The following is a 19,174-nucleotide window of genomic DNA, read 5'->3' on the forward strand; positions in this document are numbered from 1 at the left end:
GAATTGGACTGATTTGTCTTCTTGCAACTCACCATGAAAAACATTTATAAAAAGAAGATCATAATAACATTAATTATTCATGTGCGCAACGAAAATATTCCCAACAGGGAGTTTGTAGCATTTCATCAGTTTATTTATTTAAAATGTTGTTTCCTGTTGTGTCATTTCAAATCATCCATGTTTGTCTGTATTTGTTTGTATTTTTTTAAAAATGTATTAAAGTAATTACAGTGCTGTATTTAATTTTTTTTCTTGTCAGAGGACAGCGTGTGTAGTTTGTGTTGAGCTCTGATGAGGGGATGGCGCTCTCATATCTGGAGCCTATCACGTCCCTGCCTCATCATCAGACACACCTCCAGAATATGACCACTTACAAAATGTATATATCATAGGTTAGAAAACTGAGCATGTGTTTGACTCACTGGTAGCGACTCCACACGTCAAAAAAACAGACAAGACAATCACCTGCTCGGGTAATAAAACAAAGTTTATGTATGAAGAGTGAAATGAGAGCGCGTGATGAGGCTTCATGTGTCGACCGAAGCTTCATTTAAAAGTTTGTGGCATGTCAGTGCGCTGTGAGTAGGATAACAGTCCGTGTGTTTTCTTATTGTACATGCTCTTATTCATCTGGACGCACCAGCGGAGCCTTATGACATTACGCACAGACTGGGCGCGGGGCTGCAAATGGGCGGCATAGGTGGCAACCTCTACCTCAGCATGTTGAATGGGACTGAAACGCAAACTTTCGGGAAGAACACCGACATCAGCAGTCACCTCCACCGCGGCGGCAAGGATCTAGCCGAGCTTAAAATGGGGATTCAGGACGCGAGGTTTTACTACCCAGACTCTGTTCCGAGCGGGCAGGACACTCTGGCTCTGCAGTACCACTCGGACCAGGCGGTGGGAGGGTACCCAGCGCAGCCCGGTAGGTTTTACGCACAGACCCTGAGCAGCTGTCCGTACGGCGGCGTGCGGTCACCGCCGAGAGGTGGAGCCGGGCAGAGTTACATCTCCGCAGCGGGAGACGGGTTTCATGCAGGCGGTAAAGACTTGTACTCTCCCTCTCCGGAGAATTACCCGGCGAACTTTCAGCACGGCTACCAGCGGCCGCCTCTCTACCCTTTACCTGGGCTACAGGTGTGCGGGAAGACTCAGGCTCTGCTCAATAACTACCCGCTATGGGCCAAGTTCCACAAGTTCCAAACCGAGATGATAATCACCAAACAGGGGAGGTAAGTCTGACTGACAACTCCAACACTCCACTTATTTTCCCACACTAATAAAAAACGGGTTGTGGTCAAAGTTTGGCAGAAAAATGTGAAAGAATGTCCAAATTACGCACCGGTCCTTTACGCACTTTACAAACTTCACCAGTCTTCTCTAAACGGTGTGCAGCTTCCTATGATTTAACCTAAAAGACGTTTCAGCCTTGTCGTGCTGCTGCCTTGGTGGTGATCATGGATTGGAGTCAGAGTTAACTCATCTTTTAGCACCTGTTTACGACAGGACGCGACACATCCCGGGTCAGGTGAAGGAGGTGTTGTGTTTTCTTTTTCTTTTTTTTAGTTGGGGGAATGATGATAATGACTTTTGAACCACGTTCAGCATAATACAAGTCGATTTTACGCTTTGCTGCTTGTGCGTAAAAAATGGTTTAAAGTGGGTGGGAAGTACTCATGAATTCAGAACACAGCATATAAATAGACCTAAGAAACATTTTTACAGATAATTCCTCTCATTAGTTGTTTTTTTTATTGTTGGTTTTATATTTTATAGCTAAGAAATTGAGCCAATTAAATTTTGATTTGCGCAAAAGTGTTTCAGGAATGAAAATATGAGTTGCTTAAACATTTTGACACCTCTGCGTGATCTCTAATGTCACAGGGGTCCTTCCAGTTAAACACCAGCGGAGCTTTAACCCCTAAAAATGAGGCTAATAAAAAAAAAGGTCACTTTATTATTTATTCTTGACGCTGCGTAAAACACAGTCTCCTCTTCTGTGATTTTAATATTACAAAATGAAATCAGTGACAGCTCAAACAGCCTGAGCTGTCTTATCTCAGAACGAAAGGACTCTTTAAAGGAGAGGTGATAAAGTGAGAAACAAACTTTCTTTTTTCTTGTTTGATAATTGACCCACATCGTGATATCTCGAGTAGGCGGCTGAAAACTGAAATTGAGATTTTAAAAAACAACAATAACACAGTTTGTGAAGCTCCTGATCCTGAGGAGGGGAGGTGGGGGAGAGAGAGACGGCGCTGCCGGGCCCCTCTGACGGGTCACCGAGCATTCAGACGCACTCACGTCGATGAGGATTAATTCACTAATACGCGACACTTGTGTTTGACAGAAGGTTTCAGGCCAGAGGTTTCTCATGGCTCGGATCTGTGCGCACCAGACAGGCGCGCTGTCATATAATAGGACACTGATATTTGCAGGGTCTTCACTCTGCCTGTCAGCTGAGATCACACTTTTTATTTTATTAAAGTCACGTGGATTTAATTTAGCAATAATCTCAGGTTCATTTTTAAAACGCATTCTTGTTTTTGTTTTTGTCTTGTTTGTTTTTTTTTTTTTTATCAGCAGGCCTCACAATATTACAGCATGAATTTCAATTTACCAGCTGCAGAAGTTACAAAATATTCCCCTTTGACCTGCTTCTGCACTCTCACCTGAGGAACACCTGCTGTCAGAGCTCTGGAGTGCACCTCAAGGGAGATTTTTATTTCTTTCTTGACATTTTTAAAAATTTTAAGCATTAACCAAAAAAAAATACAACATGCTGTGTTTCAGTTTTATGCATTAATTTCAGATTTTTAAGTTTATTAGAAGTTTTACGGTGTACGTGTAGACTTTGAATAAAGTAGTTAGTAACAGTGTTTTTGTGAAAGCAGAGGAAGTTTCAGGTAGTTTCTTTTAAATTTCTCTTGAAGTGTGTGTGTGTGTGTGTGTGTGTGTGTGTGTGTGTGTGTGTGTGTGTGTGTGTGTGTGTGTGTGTGTGTGTGTGTGTGTGTGTGTGTGTGTCTGTGTGGGTGTGTGTGTGGGCAGTATCTATAATCTGTCAGGTCGTGTAATTTAAAACACTTGATATAAATAGAGATATATATTTTTATATTAAAATATTTCAGCCATAGCCAAACAAACACAAGGTAACACACACACACACACATAGACACACACACACACTTTTCTCCACAAGAGTGTAAATAGCTAAAAATGCTCGCAGAGGTGTTTTCCTTCCACATGAGACAAAAAGCCAATTTCTCATGCTGTGTAAAAACCACAAACCTCACGTTACAAAAATCTTTAAATCCTTTTCTCACCCCTTTTATCTTTAATTCCCTCCCTCACATGCAGAACTGCACAATAAAATAACTTCTTTTATTTTATTTTTAAATATAACAAAAACTCCTGCAAAATTTTTTGGAAGACTTGAGGAGAGAAACTATAAACCTAAAAAAAAAAAAGAAGAAGAAGATGGATTTTTCAATATCAGAGGCGATATCCTTCTTAAATTTTCATCTTGGGTTCAGGCTCTCACAATAATTTTTCTGTGATTTTTAGAGAGGAGCCTGAAGGTCTGCAATGTTAATCAAAACCCCGGTATCTACAAGAGAAAGGGCGAGAGAAACTCTGGAGAAAAAGTGTAGAGATGGGTCAAACACCACTGAGCCTTTAGATGGCCACGCTGAGGAGGTGAGGCACCTTTGAAGTTCAGGAAGTAAAAGACTAGATTTTTTTTTTTGCCTGCACTAGACGCCGGGTGTACAGCCTGACAGATCTCTCAGAAGTTTGGCTCATGTACCACACCTGGGCTTTGAAATCTAGAGACATGTTCATGGTCTGCAGCAAAGACAGAGAGAGAGAGAGAGAGAGAGGAGGGAGGGTGGGCGCGAATTCATCTGCACTTCTCATGAGCTAAATTCAGATCACCACACTGGCTGATAACGTTTCATGCTTCTGCTCCAGCCTTTGTGTTTTGACTCGATTAAGGCAAAGTTCATCGAGGCTCAGCCAGGCATTGTAAACAAACCGCCATTTTTGAGTCGTTCAAGAGGCCGAACAGGAAAAAAAGCAAAAAGCAGAAAGAGGTTTTTGTTTTATTTTTTAAGATGCAGAGTAAATCAGGGATTTTCTGATTTAGTGAAGTGACTAAAGGTGAAAAGAGAAAGTTGTTTGATCAACACCTGGCCTGAGCTTTGTTCAGATGTGACTCAAGAGGAAACTTTTCCTTACTTTAATTTCCAATAAGTGCATCCATTTAGAGAGAAATATCAAATATGAACACACTTTGAATTCTTTTCATATCGTCAAACATTTTGCAAGACTCACAAATCATGCTTGACCGTACAGCACGCTGCATGTGTTCTAGGAAGGAGAGTGACTAAGTTCTTAACATACAAACAGCTTTCAGGGAAACAATGCTAAGAGCTCAAAGCTCAGACTTAGAGGAATCATGCTCATGTGCTCTTTCTGCTCCACTGAGTCCAAACTGTAACCTGCGTCAGTCTGAGGTCTGTCGGTAGTTTTTTCGGAGAGGAAATAATCCCTTGATTTATTTTGCTCCCAAGAACAGCAAGTACTTAACTACAGAGTACAGCTATGAGTGGCTGAGAAAAAAGAAGTGTAAAACAATCATTGAACCAGAACATGTGTGGAAATGTGGAAACCAGCTTTTTTTAAAATCTTATGCACAAAATTAATGATTTATTTTAAATAATGAGATACAAGCTGCTGAAGATCTGCGTCTATGTTTATGATCGAGTTTCTTTCCAAAGTAGGTTTGTCATATTTTGGAAATCATCTCTGGAAATTAGAGTGGGCGCCCGCCCTGCTGTGCAGACACTTCAACATGATGCAATACAGTGCACATTAAACGTGTCAATAATCAGGTCTGAAACATGATGCACAAATGCTCCAAGATGATTAAGGAGGGATGTTTGGAAGTGTATTAATCATGTGTGTGTGTGTGTGTGTGTGTGTGTCTGAAAGCAGAAGTGGGACTATTTCAAGGTTTTGACAGTATGACTTGTCACTTCCTGTTCAGCTGTTTATGTGTTCATATGCAGCTTTTCGCAGAAACATGTAGTGCCAATATTTTCAGATAGCTAAACGAGTGCTTCCTCTCGCTGAGTGAATATCCTCTCCTAATAACTGTGTGAGTAGAGAAGTCCACTGAGCCACATGTCAATCCCCGCTGGCCTCAGCGTTGTTATTTTTCACTGGTGGCTGTCTATATTTGGTTTCCAAGAGGGTTAATAAAAAAACTATGAGGCCGAAAGGACCAAAAAAATATGCTGCTAATTTATTCTGTGATTATTTAGACACCAGATGTGAAGATTGTTTCTTCACATGTCAGTTTATTTTTGTGCAAAGGCCAAATCTAACAATGACCTCTTGACATGTCTCCTTAAAGAGCTCCACCTCTGTCCAGAAACTATTAAAAAGTCATCAGTGAGTCACTGAAGTTATTTAAATGAACACGCTCGAGTTTATTTTGACTCAATCCCACGTACACCTGCTGCTGGAAATACCCACTACAGAGAAATGTGTATTAATCCGCTGCTGAGGATAGTCCCTGACAAATGTAACCTGTACTCCTGTTTTAGGCGGAATTAATGAGCCTTATTTAAAAATTAAAACTAAACATTTGCACCCTGGAGATTTACATCTTTAGCTTCGAGACGTTAGAAACAATTCTGTGTGTTTTCGCAGAATTATTTCGACAGTAAGAAAAATATGGAACACACCGGCCTTATCACTCCTGAGGTATGAAGCATGAAATCAGCAGTATCCAATGAAACTTGAATTTTTCAACATGTCCAGCCACTGAATTCCTCTGTCGATGGCAGGAGTGTGTGTGTGTGTGTGTGTGTGTGTGTGTGTGTGTGCAGCAGCTGTAGACTGGCATGTTTTCGTCACAGATGATCAAGCGTATACGCTCGGTGACAAAAACTGGACCTGAACTCCTGTCCGGATGGATCAGCAGGTGCGCTCATGTAGAAAAGTCCTCTCCCTGGTGAACATCCAGGTCCTCTTCTCCTCTCGAAGCCTCCGCCTCGCATCCCCAGGACAAAAACCTCCACCCCTCCCTCCCTCCCTCCTTTCGCTCCACCCTCTGCTCTTTCCTTTTCCCTTTCTCTAACCTCCGTTTCCCCCCCTGTGGTTTCCCCTCCCGCGCCCTCTGTCTACCAAAACCCAACCCCCCACCTCTCTTCTTCCTCCTTCCCCAGCATCCACACACATTATTTTGATTTCTTTAAATGTCACCACCAGCTGTACTGTCTCTTTATTACTGGCTGGTTCACCACACTCATCTGTTTATGGTATTTTGTCTGAAAGAAAACTACAGTTATGAGTCTTCATGTGCGTATATACCTGGATCAGGGTGAGGGAGTGCCCGCCGTTTGTCATTACTGTCAAGTTTCCAGTGAATCAGAGTGGCGCACTGGCAGCTCGGGTAGGGAGTCTGTCTACAGCTGCAAATCTGATGCTCGCTGGAGAATCCGTACTGCAAAACACATTTTCTAAAACTTGTTTTCCTTACCGTCGTGTAAATGTGTGTCAGACTGCAGTCAGAGAGCAGCAGCAGCTTCATTTCCACGCTGACGATACCTGCACGCTGACATGTGTTGTGTGTTTTTCAGCCTCTCTATGTGGACGCCCTACATGCAAATACCCCTCTGTGTTGTGTTTTCTATGGTTTCCCCCCTTGCCAAGTTCTGATTTCCTATAAAAGGCTCTAGTAGAGGTGAATCGACAATATCAGTGGAGCAAAAACTACTCATTTAGCCTGTGCTACTCTAGATTACTCACAAAGTGTAGGTGGGTGGATTCGTTCAGCAGAGTTTCTGTTTTCACTTGTATTAAACACGCCAATGGAAGAAGAGCCCTTTCACCTGTTCTTTGCGAGCCACTAAAGAGCTGCTGCCATGATTTTGTTTCACCCAGAACTATGATTGATTGTTAAACTGGACTCGCCATGTAGCCAGAAAGACCCAACTGGGACCGCTCATGGCAGGGTTTTGTCTTACCACTGAAGGGTAAGAAGAGTGTGTGTGTGTGTGTGTGTGTGTGTGTGTGTGTGTGCGCTCAGTCCACAAGAATAAAGAGACACAACCCAGAATATAACCGACCGTGTGAATGTCTCCTCTCGTAAATTCTTGAAAAGTCATTTGTGAACAGAAGAAGCTTTTTTCAAAAATGCATGCAAAGTTTGATGTTACTCTGTCAGGCTGGGTACTGTTACGATATCTGAGTTTCAGTACTGATAGGCAGCCAAGTGAATATTTAAAAAAACAAAACATACATGTTTCCTAAAACAGCTGGTTTTAATGAACGAGGAGAAAACAACACGTTGACTGGGCGAATGAAGATTAGTGCATTACTGAGCGTTTAGTGCAGCAGGACGGTGTATGTGTCTGCACAAAGCACAGCGTGGTAATGAAGGAACATGACACTCAGGCTCACTGCTGTCTTTTTATTACTTGGTGAACAACAGTGGAGCTCGACGGCACAGAGCTACGGTGGCCCTGAAGTGCAAAACACAACAGCAAATTCAAAAACACAATAGCATCGAATAACACAACAGCAAATCAAATAACACAACAGCAAATCAAATAACACAACAGCAAATCAAATAACACAACAGCAAATCAAATAACACAACAGCAAATCGAATAACACAACAGCAAATCGAATAACACAACAGCAAATCGAATAACACAACAGCAAATCGAATAACACATTAGCAAATTCAAAACTGAAAATGTAGGTACCCTCGGGTGACATGAATCGTCGCTGATTGGACTGGTGGTCCTTTGAACCGGAAAGACATGGCTTACATGTTTTCAAAATATGAGCGCTGTTAGTGACAATGTACGCGCTGCTATAAAGGATATTTTGATGCACGACATGGACATGACGTGCATCAAAATATTCTTTAATAGCAGCGCGTACGATTTATGTCTGCCGAGGGTACCTACTCTTTCCGCTTTGAATTTGCTGTTGTGTTATTCGATTTGCTGTTGTGTTGTATGATTTGCTGTTCTGTTATTTGCTTTGCTGTTGTGTTATATGATTTGCTATTGTGTTTTTGAATTTTCTGTTGTGTTTTGCACTTCAGGGCCACCGTACAGAGCGGATACATCAGGCTTTGGATCCACGCATGATACTTGTTGAGTTTCATGGGATTTAGTGACAATCATGAATGTAGAAAATTACTGGAAATGATCCTTTAGATGTTGTCTGAACTATAAAACTATAATTGTAAGTAAACAAGATATTCAATGCCAACTTTCTATACTTAGTCTTTGATACTTTGACACATCTCAGTGTGTTTCAGCCTCAGAGTCATGTCAGCGTGCGGAAATAAAGAACAAACGTGACACCTCATTTGTGTCAAACTCTTGACAGCTCTCCTCAATGACTTCGTGAATTCATCCTGTTATGGAAATGTATTTTTAATTGGCTGTTTAAGCGTCTGCTCACACACCTCACCTTGTTTTTTTTACAATAAACAGTTTCAGGGAGGACACGCTGAGATGTGTTTCCATCCCAAACGAGATAACACTATTTATATTCGAACAAAACAGCTCTGATAATACGGAGGATCGTCTTTTCTGGACCTGCTTTACATGTTTCAGAATGATTATTATTCTAAGTTTAACTTGTTGTTGAACCGTGAGCGCTGTGTGTGTGTTGGAGTGTATTTAAAGCTGTGATCAAATACTGTAGACTTCAGATCTTATCTGTTTCTTGCACCCACACCAAAACGTTTTAGAAAAGAGCGAAGAGGGCGTTTCTGAAAGGGAAGTTTTTTTTCTTCTTCTCTTCTTTGTGTACAGTTTTATAATGACTAATTGAAGCCTGTATAAAACACACTTCATTTGCACTGAAATGAAGCATTTCTAGGCAAACTCCTCGAGAAGCCGAGCCACAGACGTACAAAACAAATCAAAGGATGGAGGTGCTGTTAGCCGCTTTAATAACAGCTGATGTCAAACATGTTGCACTGATTTGTGAACACACTAGTGATCTCATATACACCCAGACTGTAGGGCAGGTTTAAGTATGAGCATGTTGCATGAATGATAATAATCAGTGCTTGATAAGCGATTCATTTATCGACCTTTAAACGAAGACGAGAATTCTTTATTTTTAGAATCTGTTCAGAAAGTACGCTCGTCTTTCCGAGAGTTCATCGAAAAGACCAAAGCCCCCCCAGAAGACAGTAAGCTTCGTTTAGCACGAAGACTGGAGACTTCTTAAAAACCATCACTTCTCTTTTTTAGACTTCAGCTTTTGTACGTCGCGTTGATCAGCAAACTTTAGAGGTGCTGCAGGGAGACTGGAGAGTGGTTCTCTGTCGGCTGACTGAGATATCTTAATAACTATTTGATTCCTTTTCTCCAGAGGATAAACCCTCCTTATTTTTAGTGAAATATCTCAGCAAATATTTGACTGACTGACATGAAAATTGGTCCAGAAATGAAATGTTTCCCAGTGGATAAATCTTGACTGTTCCAGCACCAGTTTAAACCTGAACAATGCTTTGATTTATGTCCAAAGCACTACTGTACCTGCAAGTGCAACCCCGCTAAGCTCAGCTTCTAGCTGTAGCTGTATTTCGTACAGACACAACAGTCATATCAATCTTCTCATCCAGCTCCAAGAAGCAAGAATTCAGTGTTTCCAAAATGTCTAACTGCTGCGAGATGATGTAACTCGCTGCTTTTTGTGACAAACTGTCAAAACGAGGTGACAAATGGCAGCCTGGCCTCAGAAAAATGATTGTAACAGTCGTGTGGTGACGTGTTTACTGTCACTTTAATGGGAAACTTCTCGGCTGGGTAAGTAATCCTGAGGTAGTAAGTGCTTCTCTGTCAACACTACATGAACTCTGAATGTTTAGTGTATACATGACAGTGGATTCTCACAAGTGGCCATCTGTCATGATGTGTTCGAAGGTTTTGTGTCCACGTCCTCCCTTCTCTCTCTCTCTCTCTCTCTCTCTGTCTCTCTTGGTCCGGTAACCGTTGTGCCCGGGGGACGCCGTGACCTCCCGGTTACCTCGTCTCACTGAAGCCCCTCTGTAGGACATGTAAAGCTGCAGCAATCAGGAGCAGCTTCTGGAGCATCTTTTATTAACAGCAGCATTAAATATTCACCTGCACCCACCCCCTCCATGCATGTCAGCCTTCCCCTCCACCTCACGTCCGTTACTCTTGACTCTTCAGCTGGTGAAGCAAAGGCAGACAGGAAGACCTCCTCACCATGATTTCATACATGTATTTTTTATATTACGAATTAATTCACTGACACTAAAATATTTGGGAATGGCTTTTCTTCTTTTGATTGGGGGAAGTGAGAACCTGTTCCTGGCAGTCATGACTGCTGAAAAGAAACATTAGTCGTACAAATAATCACAGAAAATGTCATGCACACTTAAATATGAAGACTTTGGGGTGGTCGGTAGTGTAGTGGGTTGTGCAGGCATAATGACTTTGCACATCCCTGCACAAAACTGTCATTAAAAAAACATATATATAATAAATGTTTCCTATGCACCAAAACCAAGGGGAATTCCTTATATTCCCTATAACCTGCTTGGCAATGAACCCAGTTCTGGTTCTGATAAGCGCCGAACAAACTGATAACTGTGCAAACAAAGCTCAGTGATTTCTTAGTCATGTTTTCACTTGTTGTTGTTGGACGTGGTTTTTTGCCACAGTCACTGTTCAAACACTGTGAATCACGTTGCCTTTGCGTAATCGTACGCATGCCTCTGGATTTCTTTCCGCTCACTCTCAGTCTTCTAAGGCAGGAGAGTCTCCAGTCCCCATGTTCATCAATAAAAAAATACCACACTATCTCAGTATAGGTCATACATGCATTTTATATCTCTGAGCATGCACACTTCAAAGGGAAATGTCGCTCTCATCCCACCTCATGTAAACCACATACTGACATTTTATAACAAAGGTTTGCAAAATGATTAATCGTGTTTTTTCCCTCCCTGTGTTTTCATCCAGGAGGATGTTCCCCTTCCTGAGCTTCAACATCAGTGTCCTGGATCCGTCTGCCCACTATAACGTCTACGTGGACGTGGTTCTGGCTGATCAGCACCACTGGAGGTACCAGGGCGGCAAGTGGGTCCAGTGTGGGAAAGCGGAGGGAAACGTGCCAGGTACATTTAAAATTGTAGCATTTTATAAAACACAAGTAAAGTAAGGTGTAAATCAAATTCTCAGCAGGATTTCGATGTACTTGTACTTACTTTAACTTTCTTATTTTAAAGCTTTAGTAACTAGATTTATATTATTAATACACCCGGCAGGATACAAATTAAATGAGCAAACACTGTGGTCAGTCGAGGAGCCTGAGAGTCGGTCGGTCGGTCTTTAGCTCAGTGCATGCAGCATGGAAGATCTCGAGGAAGTGGTTTATTTAGCAATATTGTAGCAAACCTACATGCATACAGTAGGGAAACCAGAATGTGCATCATGATGCAGACGCACTCTGAGAGGTTTCTGTGGACATTTTGATGTTGCTTTTGCTTGAAGTCAGGAGCTGCATCTTACTTACTCTGCAGAGAAACAATATATTACTATATTTCGTGTTATAAGTGTTTCTGTGAAGGCAGAGCTCAGGTCTGTTACAGCCACTTTGATTTTTTTTTAGGTATTTTTGAACTTACATTCATTTATTTACTAAAAAAATTTAAGAAAGCAGATATATAAAGTCAGGACGGGTTATTTATGGATGTAGGTGTTGGATACGATGGTGGGAAAAGAATGTGAGTATCTTAAGATGGATTAAACATCCTTTACTTTACGGATCATCATTGATATATCAGTATTAGTTCACTGCAGATAATTGCTGGTGATGTACAGTATATAAGAAATGCCAGTGTAGGTTTGAGGTAACTGAGAACTCAATTCTTTAATAAATGAATCTATTGATTGATTGATTTATATCAACTGTGTTTGTTTTTGTTAAAGAAATATTACCATCAGCTGATGCATCGTTATACGAGACTTTTCAAACCCTCAAATCTCTGTATCAAACTACTGATCTCCAACGATTTGATGATTTGTTTCTTTATGAGTTAGAAAAACTCTCCTGTCCATTCATAGACCTGCTGCACAATCTGAAAAATGCACAAGAATCTTTTGGGGATATCATAAAGGAACTCAACATTTCCAATATTTACATAACTTTTACATAACCATCCTGAATGCACACATGCACTAGCCCCCCCAACATGCAAACTCTCTTGTGCAATAACTTTACCTTCATAACTTCCTGTGCAATAATTGTACGATTGTACAGCACATGATCAAGAAGTTTTCTGGGTTCATGGAGAGAAATATTATAATATCTATGTTTATTTCCAGTTTGCAGTCCTGTACAGAAAATGTACTTTTGTTCCCATCAGTGTGCCGTGCTCCCTGTGCTCTCTTCATTATTCATTCATTATTTCTTCCTGTTCACACCTCAGATGAAAAAAAAAAAAACACACAATAGCAAGTCAACCAAGACGACATATTGTGTGTGATTGCTGATAGACTAACCACAATTATATACATGTAGAGAAAGTGCAAGGTGTTGTCACACATGTGCCAGGTGTTGTGGAAAGGTGACTGCTGATGTGCTACAGTTGTGGAAATTGTGGTAAAACGACTTTACTCAATTAGATTTAATATTGCACTTATGTGGTGTGCTCGCAGAAGGTTAGCAGGTCATTGTGGTAACACTGTGAAAAATCATGGCGCACAGATTGTATCCTGCAATCAGCATTGCATTAAAAACAATCATCAATCACCCCAGTTTGCAGATAATAGTCATTCCAACCAAAGAGATGCTTCTTTGATCAAATATGATGCAAATGTGATTTTTAGCTCGTCACCCTTCTACTTATTGAACTGAATCCACCACATAAAAGTGTTTTATTCTCTCAAATATCTCCAGCTGACTGATGCTGCATGTTGGATGCTGGGTGCTGAAGATTAGTTGCAAAGAAAACGTGTTTTTATTGCAATACTGAAGATTAGTTGCAAAGAAAACGTGTTTTTATTGCAATAAATTTACCACGAGGGGAAGTTAAAAACTAACTCTTTGTGTCTCATGAATGAGCAGAGATTCATCTGATATATGTGTCGCAAACTGATCTCTCGTCACATCACTGTGTTGTGTCTCTAACACTTGAATCAAAGTGCAGATTTGCAGATATGGCTGATGTTAGATTTATGCATGTTAACGTTTTTTAGGCCTGATGAAAAACTTTCAAAATGATGTCATTCATGATTTCTACGTACAGGTAACAGGATGTACATGCACCCCGACTCTCCGAACACAGGAGCTCACTGGATGAGACAAGAAGTGTCTTTCAGCAAGCTGAAGCTCACCAACAACAAGGGCAGCACCAACAACATGGCACAGGTACTAATACCTCCATCCGTGCATGCATGGATATGTGTTTATTAATTCAACAGCAAACCCCCCAGACTTCATATTCAGAGTCTGAAACCACTAACAATGTATCTGCAACATTCCCAGCCGATAACCTTTGTCTCTTCTGTTAAACTACTCGATCATAGATATCAGATTAGTCATTGCCCGCGTGTCTCCCCTGCAGATGATCGTGCTCCAGTCGCTCCATAAGTACCAGCCTCGTCTCCACATCGTGGAGGTGAAGGAGGACGGCTCTGAAGATCCCTTCCTTTCATCCAAAGCTCAGACCTTCATCTTCCCGGAGACTCAGTTCATCGCTGTCACCGCTTATCAGAACGCAGACGTAAGTCACATCACAGGGAGACAGTTTCGTATGAAAACAATTGACATTAAATTGATGTTAAGTGTTAAAATACATCTACACAATGAGGCCACAGCACTGTGACAACAGCTCTTTAACGAGGTCTGGAGTTCAATCATTCATGTCAGAGCCATGTTTAGGATGGAAGCCTGGGTTAATGCGTCCATGCATGAAAAATTCACACGCGCTAATTTACATTCCTACAATCTACAGTAAGTGTAAGCACAGTATTACTATAGGGTAGCTCGGGTTCAACAAAGAGTCACCTCACCTCAGCTGACCTGAGTGCAGTCCGCAGTATGTGCTGTATATAGTCTGTTCAACAGCTGCTCGGATACATTGTGTAAGAGTTACTGTAGTCCAGGTTCATCACTGTATCCACAGCCTGTGCCCACTCGGATTCACACAGCGAACTCTAGAAACAAAACAGAAAGCTGCACATTATTCTCATTAATTATTAGTCAGGGGCCTCCTCTCTTTCTGCTCTTGTTTCTCTTACGCTCCTTCTCTTTTTCCTATGCCTCCATGCTCTCATTGCCCTCCTCCTGTTCCTCACACAGATCACTCAGCTGAAAATAGACCATAACCCCTTCGCTAAAGGTTTCCGCGACAACTACGACACGTAAGTAATCTGTAAAATAATAATCTGTGAATCGTCTCGTTTGAGAGAGCGAACACACTTTATTTGAACCTCGAAATTTTTAAGTGAGATTTAATCTGATATTTTAAATGTTCTCACGCCTTCGTCCTGTTTAATATTGGAATAGATGCAATTACTGCTCGAGCATGCTGCAGGGTGTAAGGGGCTGTGAGATGTTTGATAGATAGTTTGAGGTTTGAGCAGGAAATAACACCTTTTTTCTCTCTCTCTCTTCTCACACTCTCTTCTCTTCCCCTCCTCCTCCCTCCTGCCTAGGCTGTACGCTCCTCCCGACTCTGATCGCCTCACCCCCTCCCCCACGGAGAGCCAGCAGCTGCTGCCAGGGAGCTGCTACCACCAGAACTACCTCTCAGAGCAGTACATGAGCCCCCTGCCCCAGAGCCGCTTCTACGGACGCGAGCCTCTCGGTATGGGCCAGCAGCACAAAGACCCGTCCTCCAGCCCCGGTCCTCACAGTCGCTGGTACCTGCCGCCTCAGCAGGGAGTGGCGCCCAACCGGCTTGACTTCACTTCCTCCTATGAGGGTGACTTCTCCGGAAATGGGTTCTGCAAGCCATTCCCCTTGCAGACATCCGCTCACCACCCCCTCAGCTACTACCCAGACCATCCTTTTGCATCTACCAGCGTGTCTGTATCAGGACCCACCCCAGCAGGCTGGACCACCAGCCGACCCACCCCTCAGTACCTCAGCCACCTGAGTAAGCCTGGTCCTAGTCTAGGCTGGTTTAGACCCATATCATCCTCTTCGTCCTCCTCATCGTCTTCCACGTCACCTGGCAACCCGAGGCTGCACCCTCCCTCGCTCCTCGAGCCTCTGCAGCCGGCCCTGCTGCAGGACAAGCCCAAAGACAGTGTGGAGGCGGTGGCAGAGGACCCGTGGCTCGAACCTCCCTCTGCGAAATCAGCAGCCTCGGCTGACTCTGGCCTGTTCGAGGGCAGCGTGGGAGACAACAAGAAGAGAAGGGTGTCGCCGTACACATCCAGCACTGAAAACTCCCCACCACCGCGCAGCGGAGAGGTCTGCGAGAAGGACAGCAACAGCGACGCAGACTACTATGGCTATTACACCCACTGAAGAGCTCGCACGTCACCATAGTCGCCACAGTGTCTCCTAGCGTCTTCCCACACCGCCCTCATGGACATGGTAATCATAAAGGGCTGGAACAGTCTCTGTCGTCGCTGCAGACAAACCATAAAACAGAACGTGCAGCCTCATCCACTGTCACATCAGTCCACAAGTGTCAAATGATTACAGGAGGAACTTTCAAAGTCAGCTGTGAACAGAAGTGGATGTGACTGTGACACTGCCCTAGAGTCACATAAACACCACACAGACAAACAGACCTGTGACTTCAGCCTTTGAAACATCTGGAGTTTTGAGGGGGGGGTGATCTGCATATCCGCCTGCTGACAGAGGCCTGCAGGGATTGTCTGTTCTCACTGCATCAAACACTCGCTCTGTCTCTTTTGCTCTGTCTTGTCTTTTCCTTCTCACCCTCAGCCATTCACACATGCTCTCACAATATGCTCACGTTCATTTCCCCCTGATGATTTCGGACCAGAAGTTACCTTTCACACACACACACACACACACACACACACTTCTCTCCGAGCCGCAGCACCCACGTGTGGCCACAGGAGAGTGTTGCAGGTTGATTAATGTCAGCAGGTTAAGAGATTTTAGAGTAAGGAGGACGACCTTTTCTGTTTATGTGTTAAGTAAATCAGACATATCTCACAAGTTGTTTCCATTGCTGATGATCCACACACACTCATGAATGAGTCAAAGCTTCGTTAGAGGTGCAAAGATTCGTCAGTTAATTGATTAGACAAGTGTCAAAGTGACTTAATCAACAACTACTCCATCAAATATTGTTTTAGTTGTTGATGAGCGAATATTTGCTGATCTTCTTTGTCCTACGTGCTCGTAAACTGAATATTTTGGAGGTTTGGACTGTTGGTTGGATAAAAAAAAAAAGACATTTGTAGATGAGCTGCAGGAAATTTTAACACATCATCAATGAATCAAAACAATAATCAACAGATTCATCAATAATAAATAATGTTTGTTGACACTTTAGTTATAGCTGAGGAAGAGATATTTAAATATGAGGAAAAAGAAACATCCATAGTGTTGAATTCTGCTGTTCAGAGCCGGAGAGAAGTTCAGAAGTTCAGACGCTGACTTCCTTCTCACCTCCACACGGCCAAGTGTGAAGTGGGCGTGAATCGTTGGTTTCCACATTTACGAAGGTGTGGGGGGTTTCCACTGATATCTGACCATCAGAGAATCTGTTCCTATGAAGCTTACTGGCATTTGAACACGCTGATTTGGACGACCCCCTCACTGGAATATCACAAGATGAAAAACTAGTGATATTAAACATCTGACTTTTCTAATTCTGGGTCTGAATCAGGTCTGTAAACTGCCGGATGTGGTCCTAAAATACAATATATCAAAAGAGGGAGCAGTGCGACCAACCAGTGAGCACAGTGTAACGTAATTTAAAGGACCAGTGTGTCAGATTTAGTGGCATCTAGTGGTGGAGTTTACTCCCTGCAACTTAGTCTCCTTCCTAGCGTGGAGGAGAAACTATCATGACACGAGAAATGTTCCTATCTCGAGCCAGACCGTAGAAACATGGCTGTTAAAGAGGACCCGTAGCATCTGTAGAAATATTTTTAGGTGACCATTTCTTCTATATTCTGCAAACAGAGCCGTTAAATCTGACACTCTGGACCTTTAAAGACACTGATAAGTGTGTATATCTTAGCACCAGGCATAAACAAGGTCAGCTGGGCACTGCTTGCTTTGACAGAGTGAAAAGGCCCAGCCCTCTGATGTGTCACCACACACAGAGAAAGCCCCCGATCAATACCAGCATCGACAGTGCATAACTGGAAAACAGTATCGGCAGAGTGTGGCAGCTTAAAATACACTGCAGCTTTCAGATTACACTCAATAACAGCATCTTTAAATAACAGAAAGCATGCCGTCCTGCAGAGCAGCACATGTGGGTCACTCAGAACGTCTGCATGCACCTGTAGGGAAACAGACGGGGTGCTGTCACGATGAACAGGAAGCACAAAGTGACCAGACAGACACAGAGTTTCCCCCCCTCAGAGTCTCCGGGTCCATCGTGTTGTGACACCGGTTGACGGAGGCCCGGCTTCCCGGCTGGTGACAGAAATGCAGAGTGAGGCTGCAGTCGGCGCTGATCAGAGATCTGCTCCTCACTCCTCACCAGGTGTGCTAATGGCCCCAGACAACACTGGGGGCGACAGACAGGTGCAGGGCAGAGAGAACCAGTGGCCTGCACTGTATAAATACTGTTTATTTACAACGCTCTGGTTTTTAAGCTGCTACAACCAGACAACAAGAGACTGAACGCACTCCTGCATCTCTGCACGCTTGAAGCTTAGCATAAAGACATGAGCCCCCTTTAAAAAACTTTAGTTTTTCAACAAAACAGGATATAATTTGTTCATTTTGTGTTCGTTTGTGAGCTTTAGAGGTGCTGGCAGGGAGGTTCTCGTCACCTTTCATACAGAGCTGGAGGTTTTTCACAGATCTGTTTGCCTTATTAAGGTTCCACACGTCGACACAGAATTTACGCTCTTTTCTGAGCCGGGAGGATTTTATACGAACATGAAGCGTGGAGAGTTAAACTCGCAGTCACTGGAATTCAAAGACAATCATAAACATGATACATATAGATGTAATTTATCCCTCTCTTTCGAGGCACGTGACAAAATGGTCTTAACTATGATGTTGATGCAAAAAGGGACGAAGCTTGTCTGACAGTTCGGTCCTTTACCTGAACATTTAAATAACAAAGCAAAGTGTTAATTTTATGCTGAATACAGAATGGATTATATCGTATGACTAACTGATGAAAAAAAATGTATGTTGCTCGTGTAACATTTCCAAAAGATGTTTTAACTATTTAACGTTTATGTTGATGACCGTCAGAGGAAGGTGTACGATGGACAATTATTGTTTCAAGTGCAATTAATAGAAAGTAAATTAGTTAAAGATTAATGAAAAAACAACGAGAGCATACGTGATCGTCGGCCTGTGGACAGTTATTTATTTCATGTGCTGTGGTTTGTGTTAACGTGGTTCACTCGGTGATCCTGCACCCACACGAGGAGGCGAACATCTCACACCAAACAGCAGCAGACACCTCAGGAACGGCCCCTGCTGGATAATCTCAGCTATCACCATCGACTTCAGCCCAGTCCCCCTGGATGTCAAACCTCTAATATATACCTCCATTTCTCCATGAGTCTGTGTTTCCCTGGTGCACACATTTCCCTCAGTAAGAAAAGAAGACGAGCTGTATTTTACTGTATGATATAGAAACAGAGGAGTGAAGAAGGGAGACCAGACGAGGTCGAACAACAAGCATGATATTTTGTGTGTGTGTGTGTGTGTGTGTGTGTGATCCATGTGCACTGTTTGTGTCGAGGGAGAACTCCTTCGACTCTTTCATCGAGAGCTTATAAATTGCGATACATGAACAAACGAGAGATGAAGGGGAAAACTGTTATTTATTAAAGGTGGCATAATTGTGTATTGTACTGTTGTTTTTTTATTCATGAAATTAAAGCTTACACATGACGAATCTCAGACGTTTGACCTGTTCCCTTTATTTAATGTAGTTAGATCTGAGAAATAAAAAAAACTTGAT

At 42.6% G+C, this 19,174-nt stretch overlaps 1 protein-coding gene across 1 annotated transcript; it reads left to right on the top strand.

Annotated features, from left to right (window-relative positions):
* Window positions 1-395: 395 nt before the first annotated feature.
* On the top strand, window positions 396-19,057 carry tbx21 (T-box transcription factor 21). The gene is made up of 6 exons (XM_010738708.3): window positions 396-1,235; window positions 11,037-11,191; window positions 13,325-13,446; window positions 13,643-13,801; window positions 14,380-14,441; window positions 14,736-19,057. The coding sequence occupies exons 1-6, from the start codon at window positions 688-690 to the stop codon at window positions 15,553-15,555; spliced, it is 1,866 nt and encodes a 621-aa protein (XP_010737010.2). The 5' UTR covers window positions 396-687; the 3' UTR covers window positions 15,556-19,057.
* The last annotated feature ends 117 nt before the right edge of the window (window positions 19,058-19,174 follow it).

The sequence above is a fragment of the Larimichthys crocea genome, chromosome XVI (genome assembly GCF_000972845.2).
Source record: "Larimichthys crocea isolate SSNF chromosome XVI, L_crocea_2.0, whole genome shotgun sequence".
NCBI lineage: Eukaryota > Metazoa > Chordata > Actinopteri > Sciaenidae > Larimichthys > Larimichthys crocea.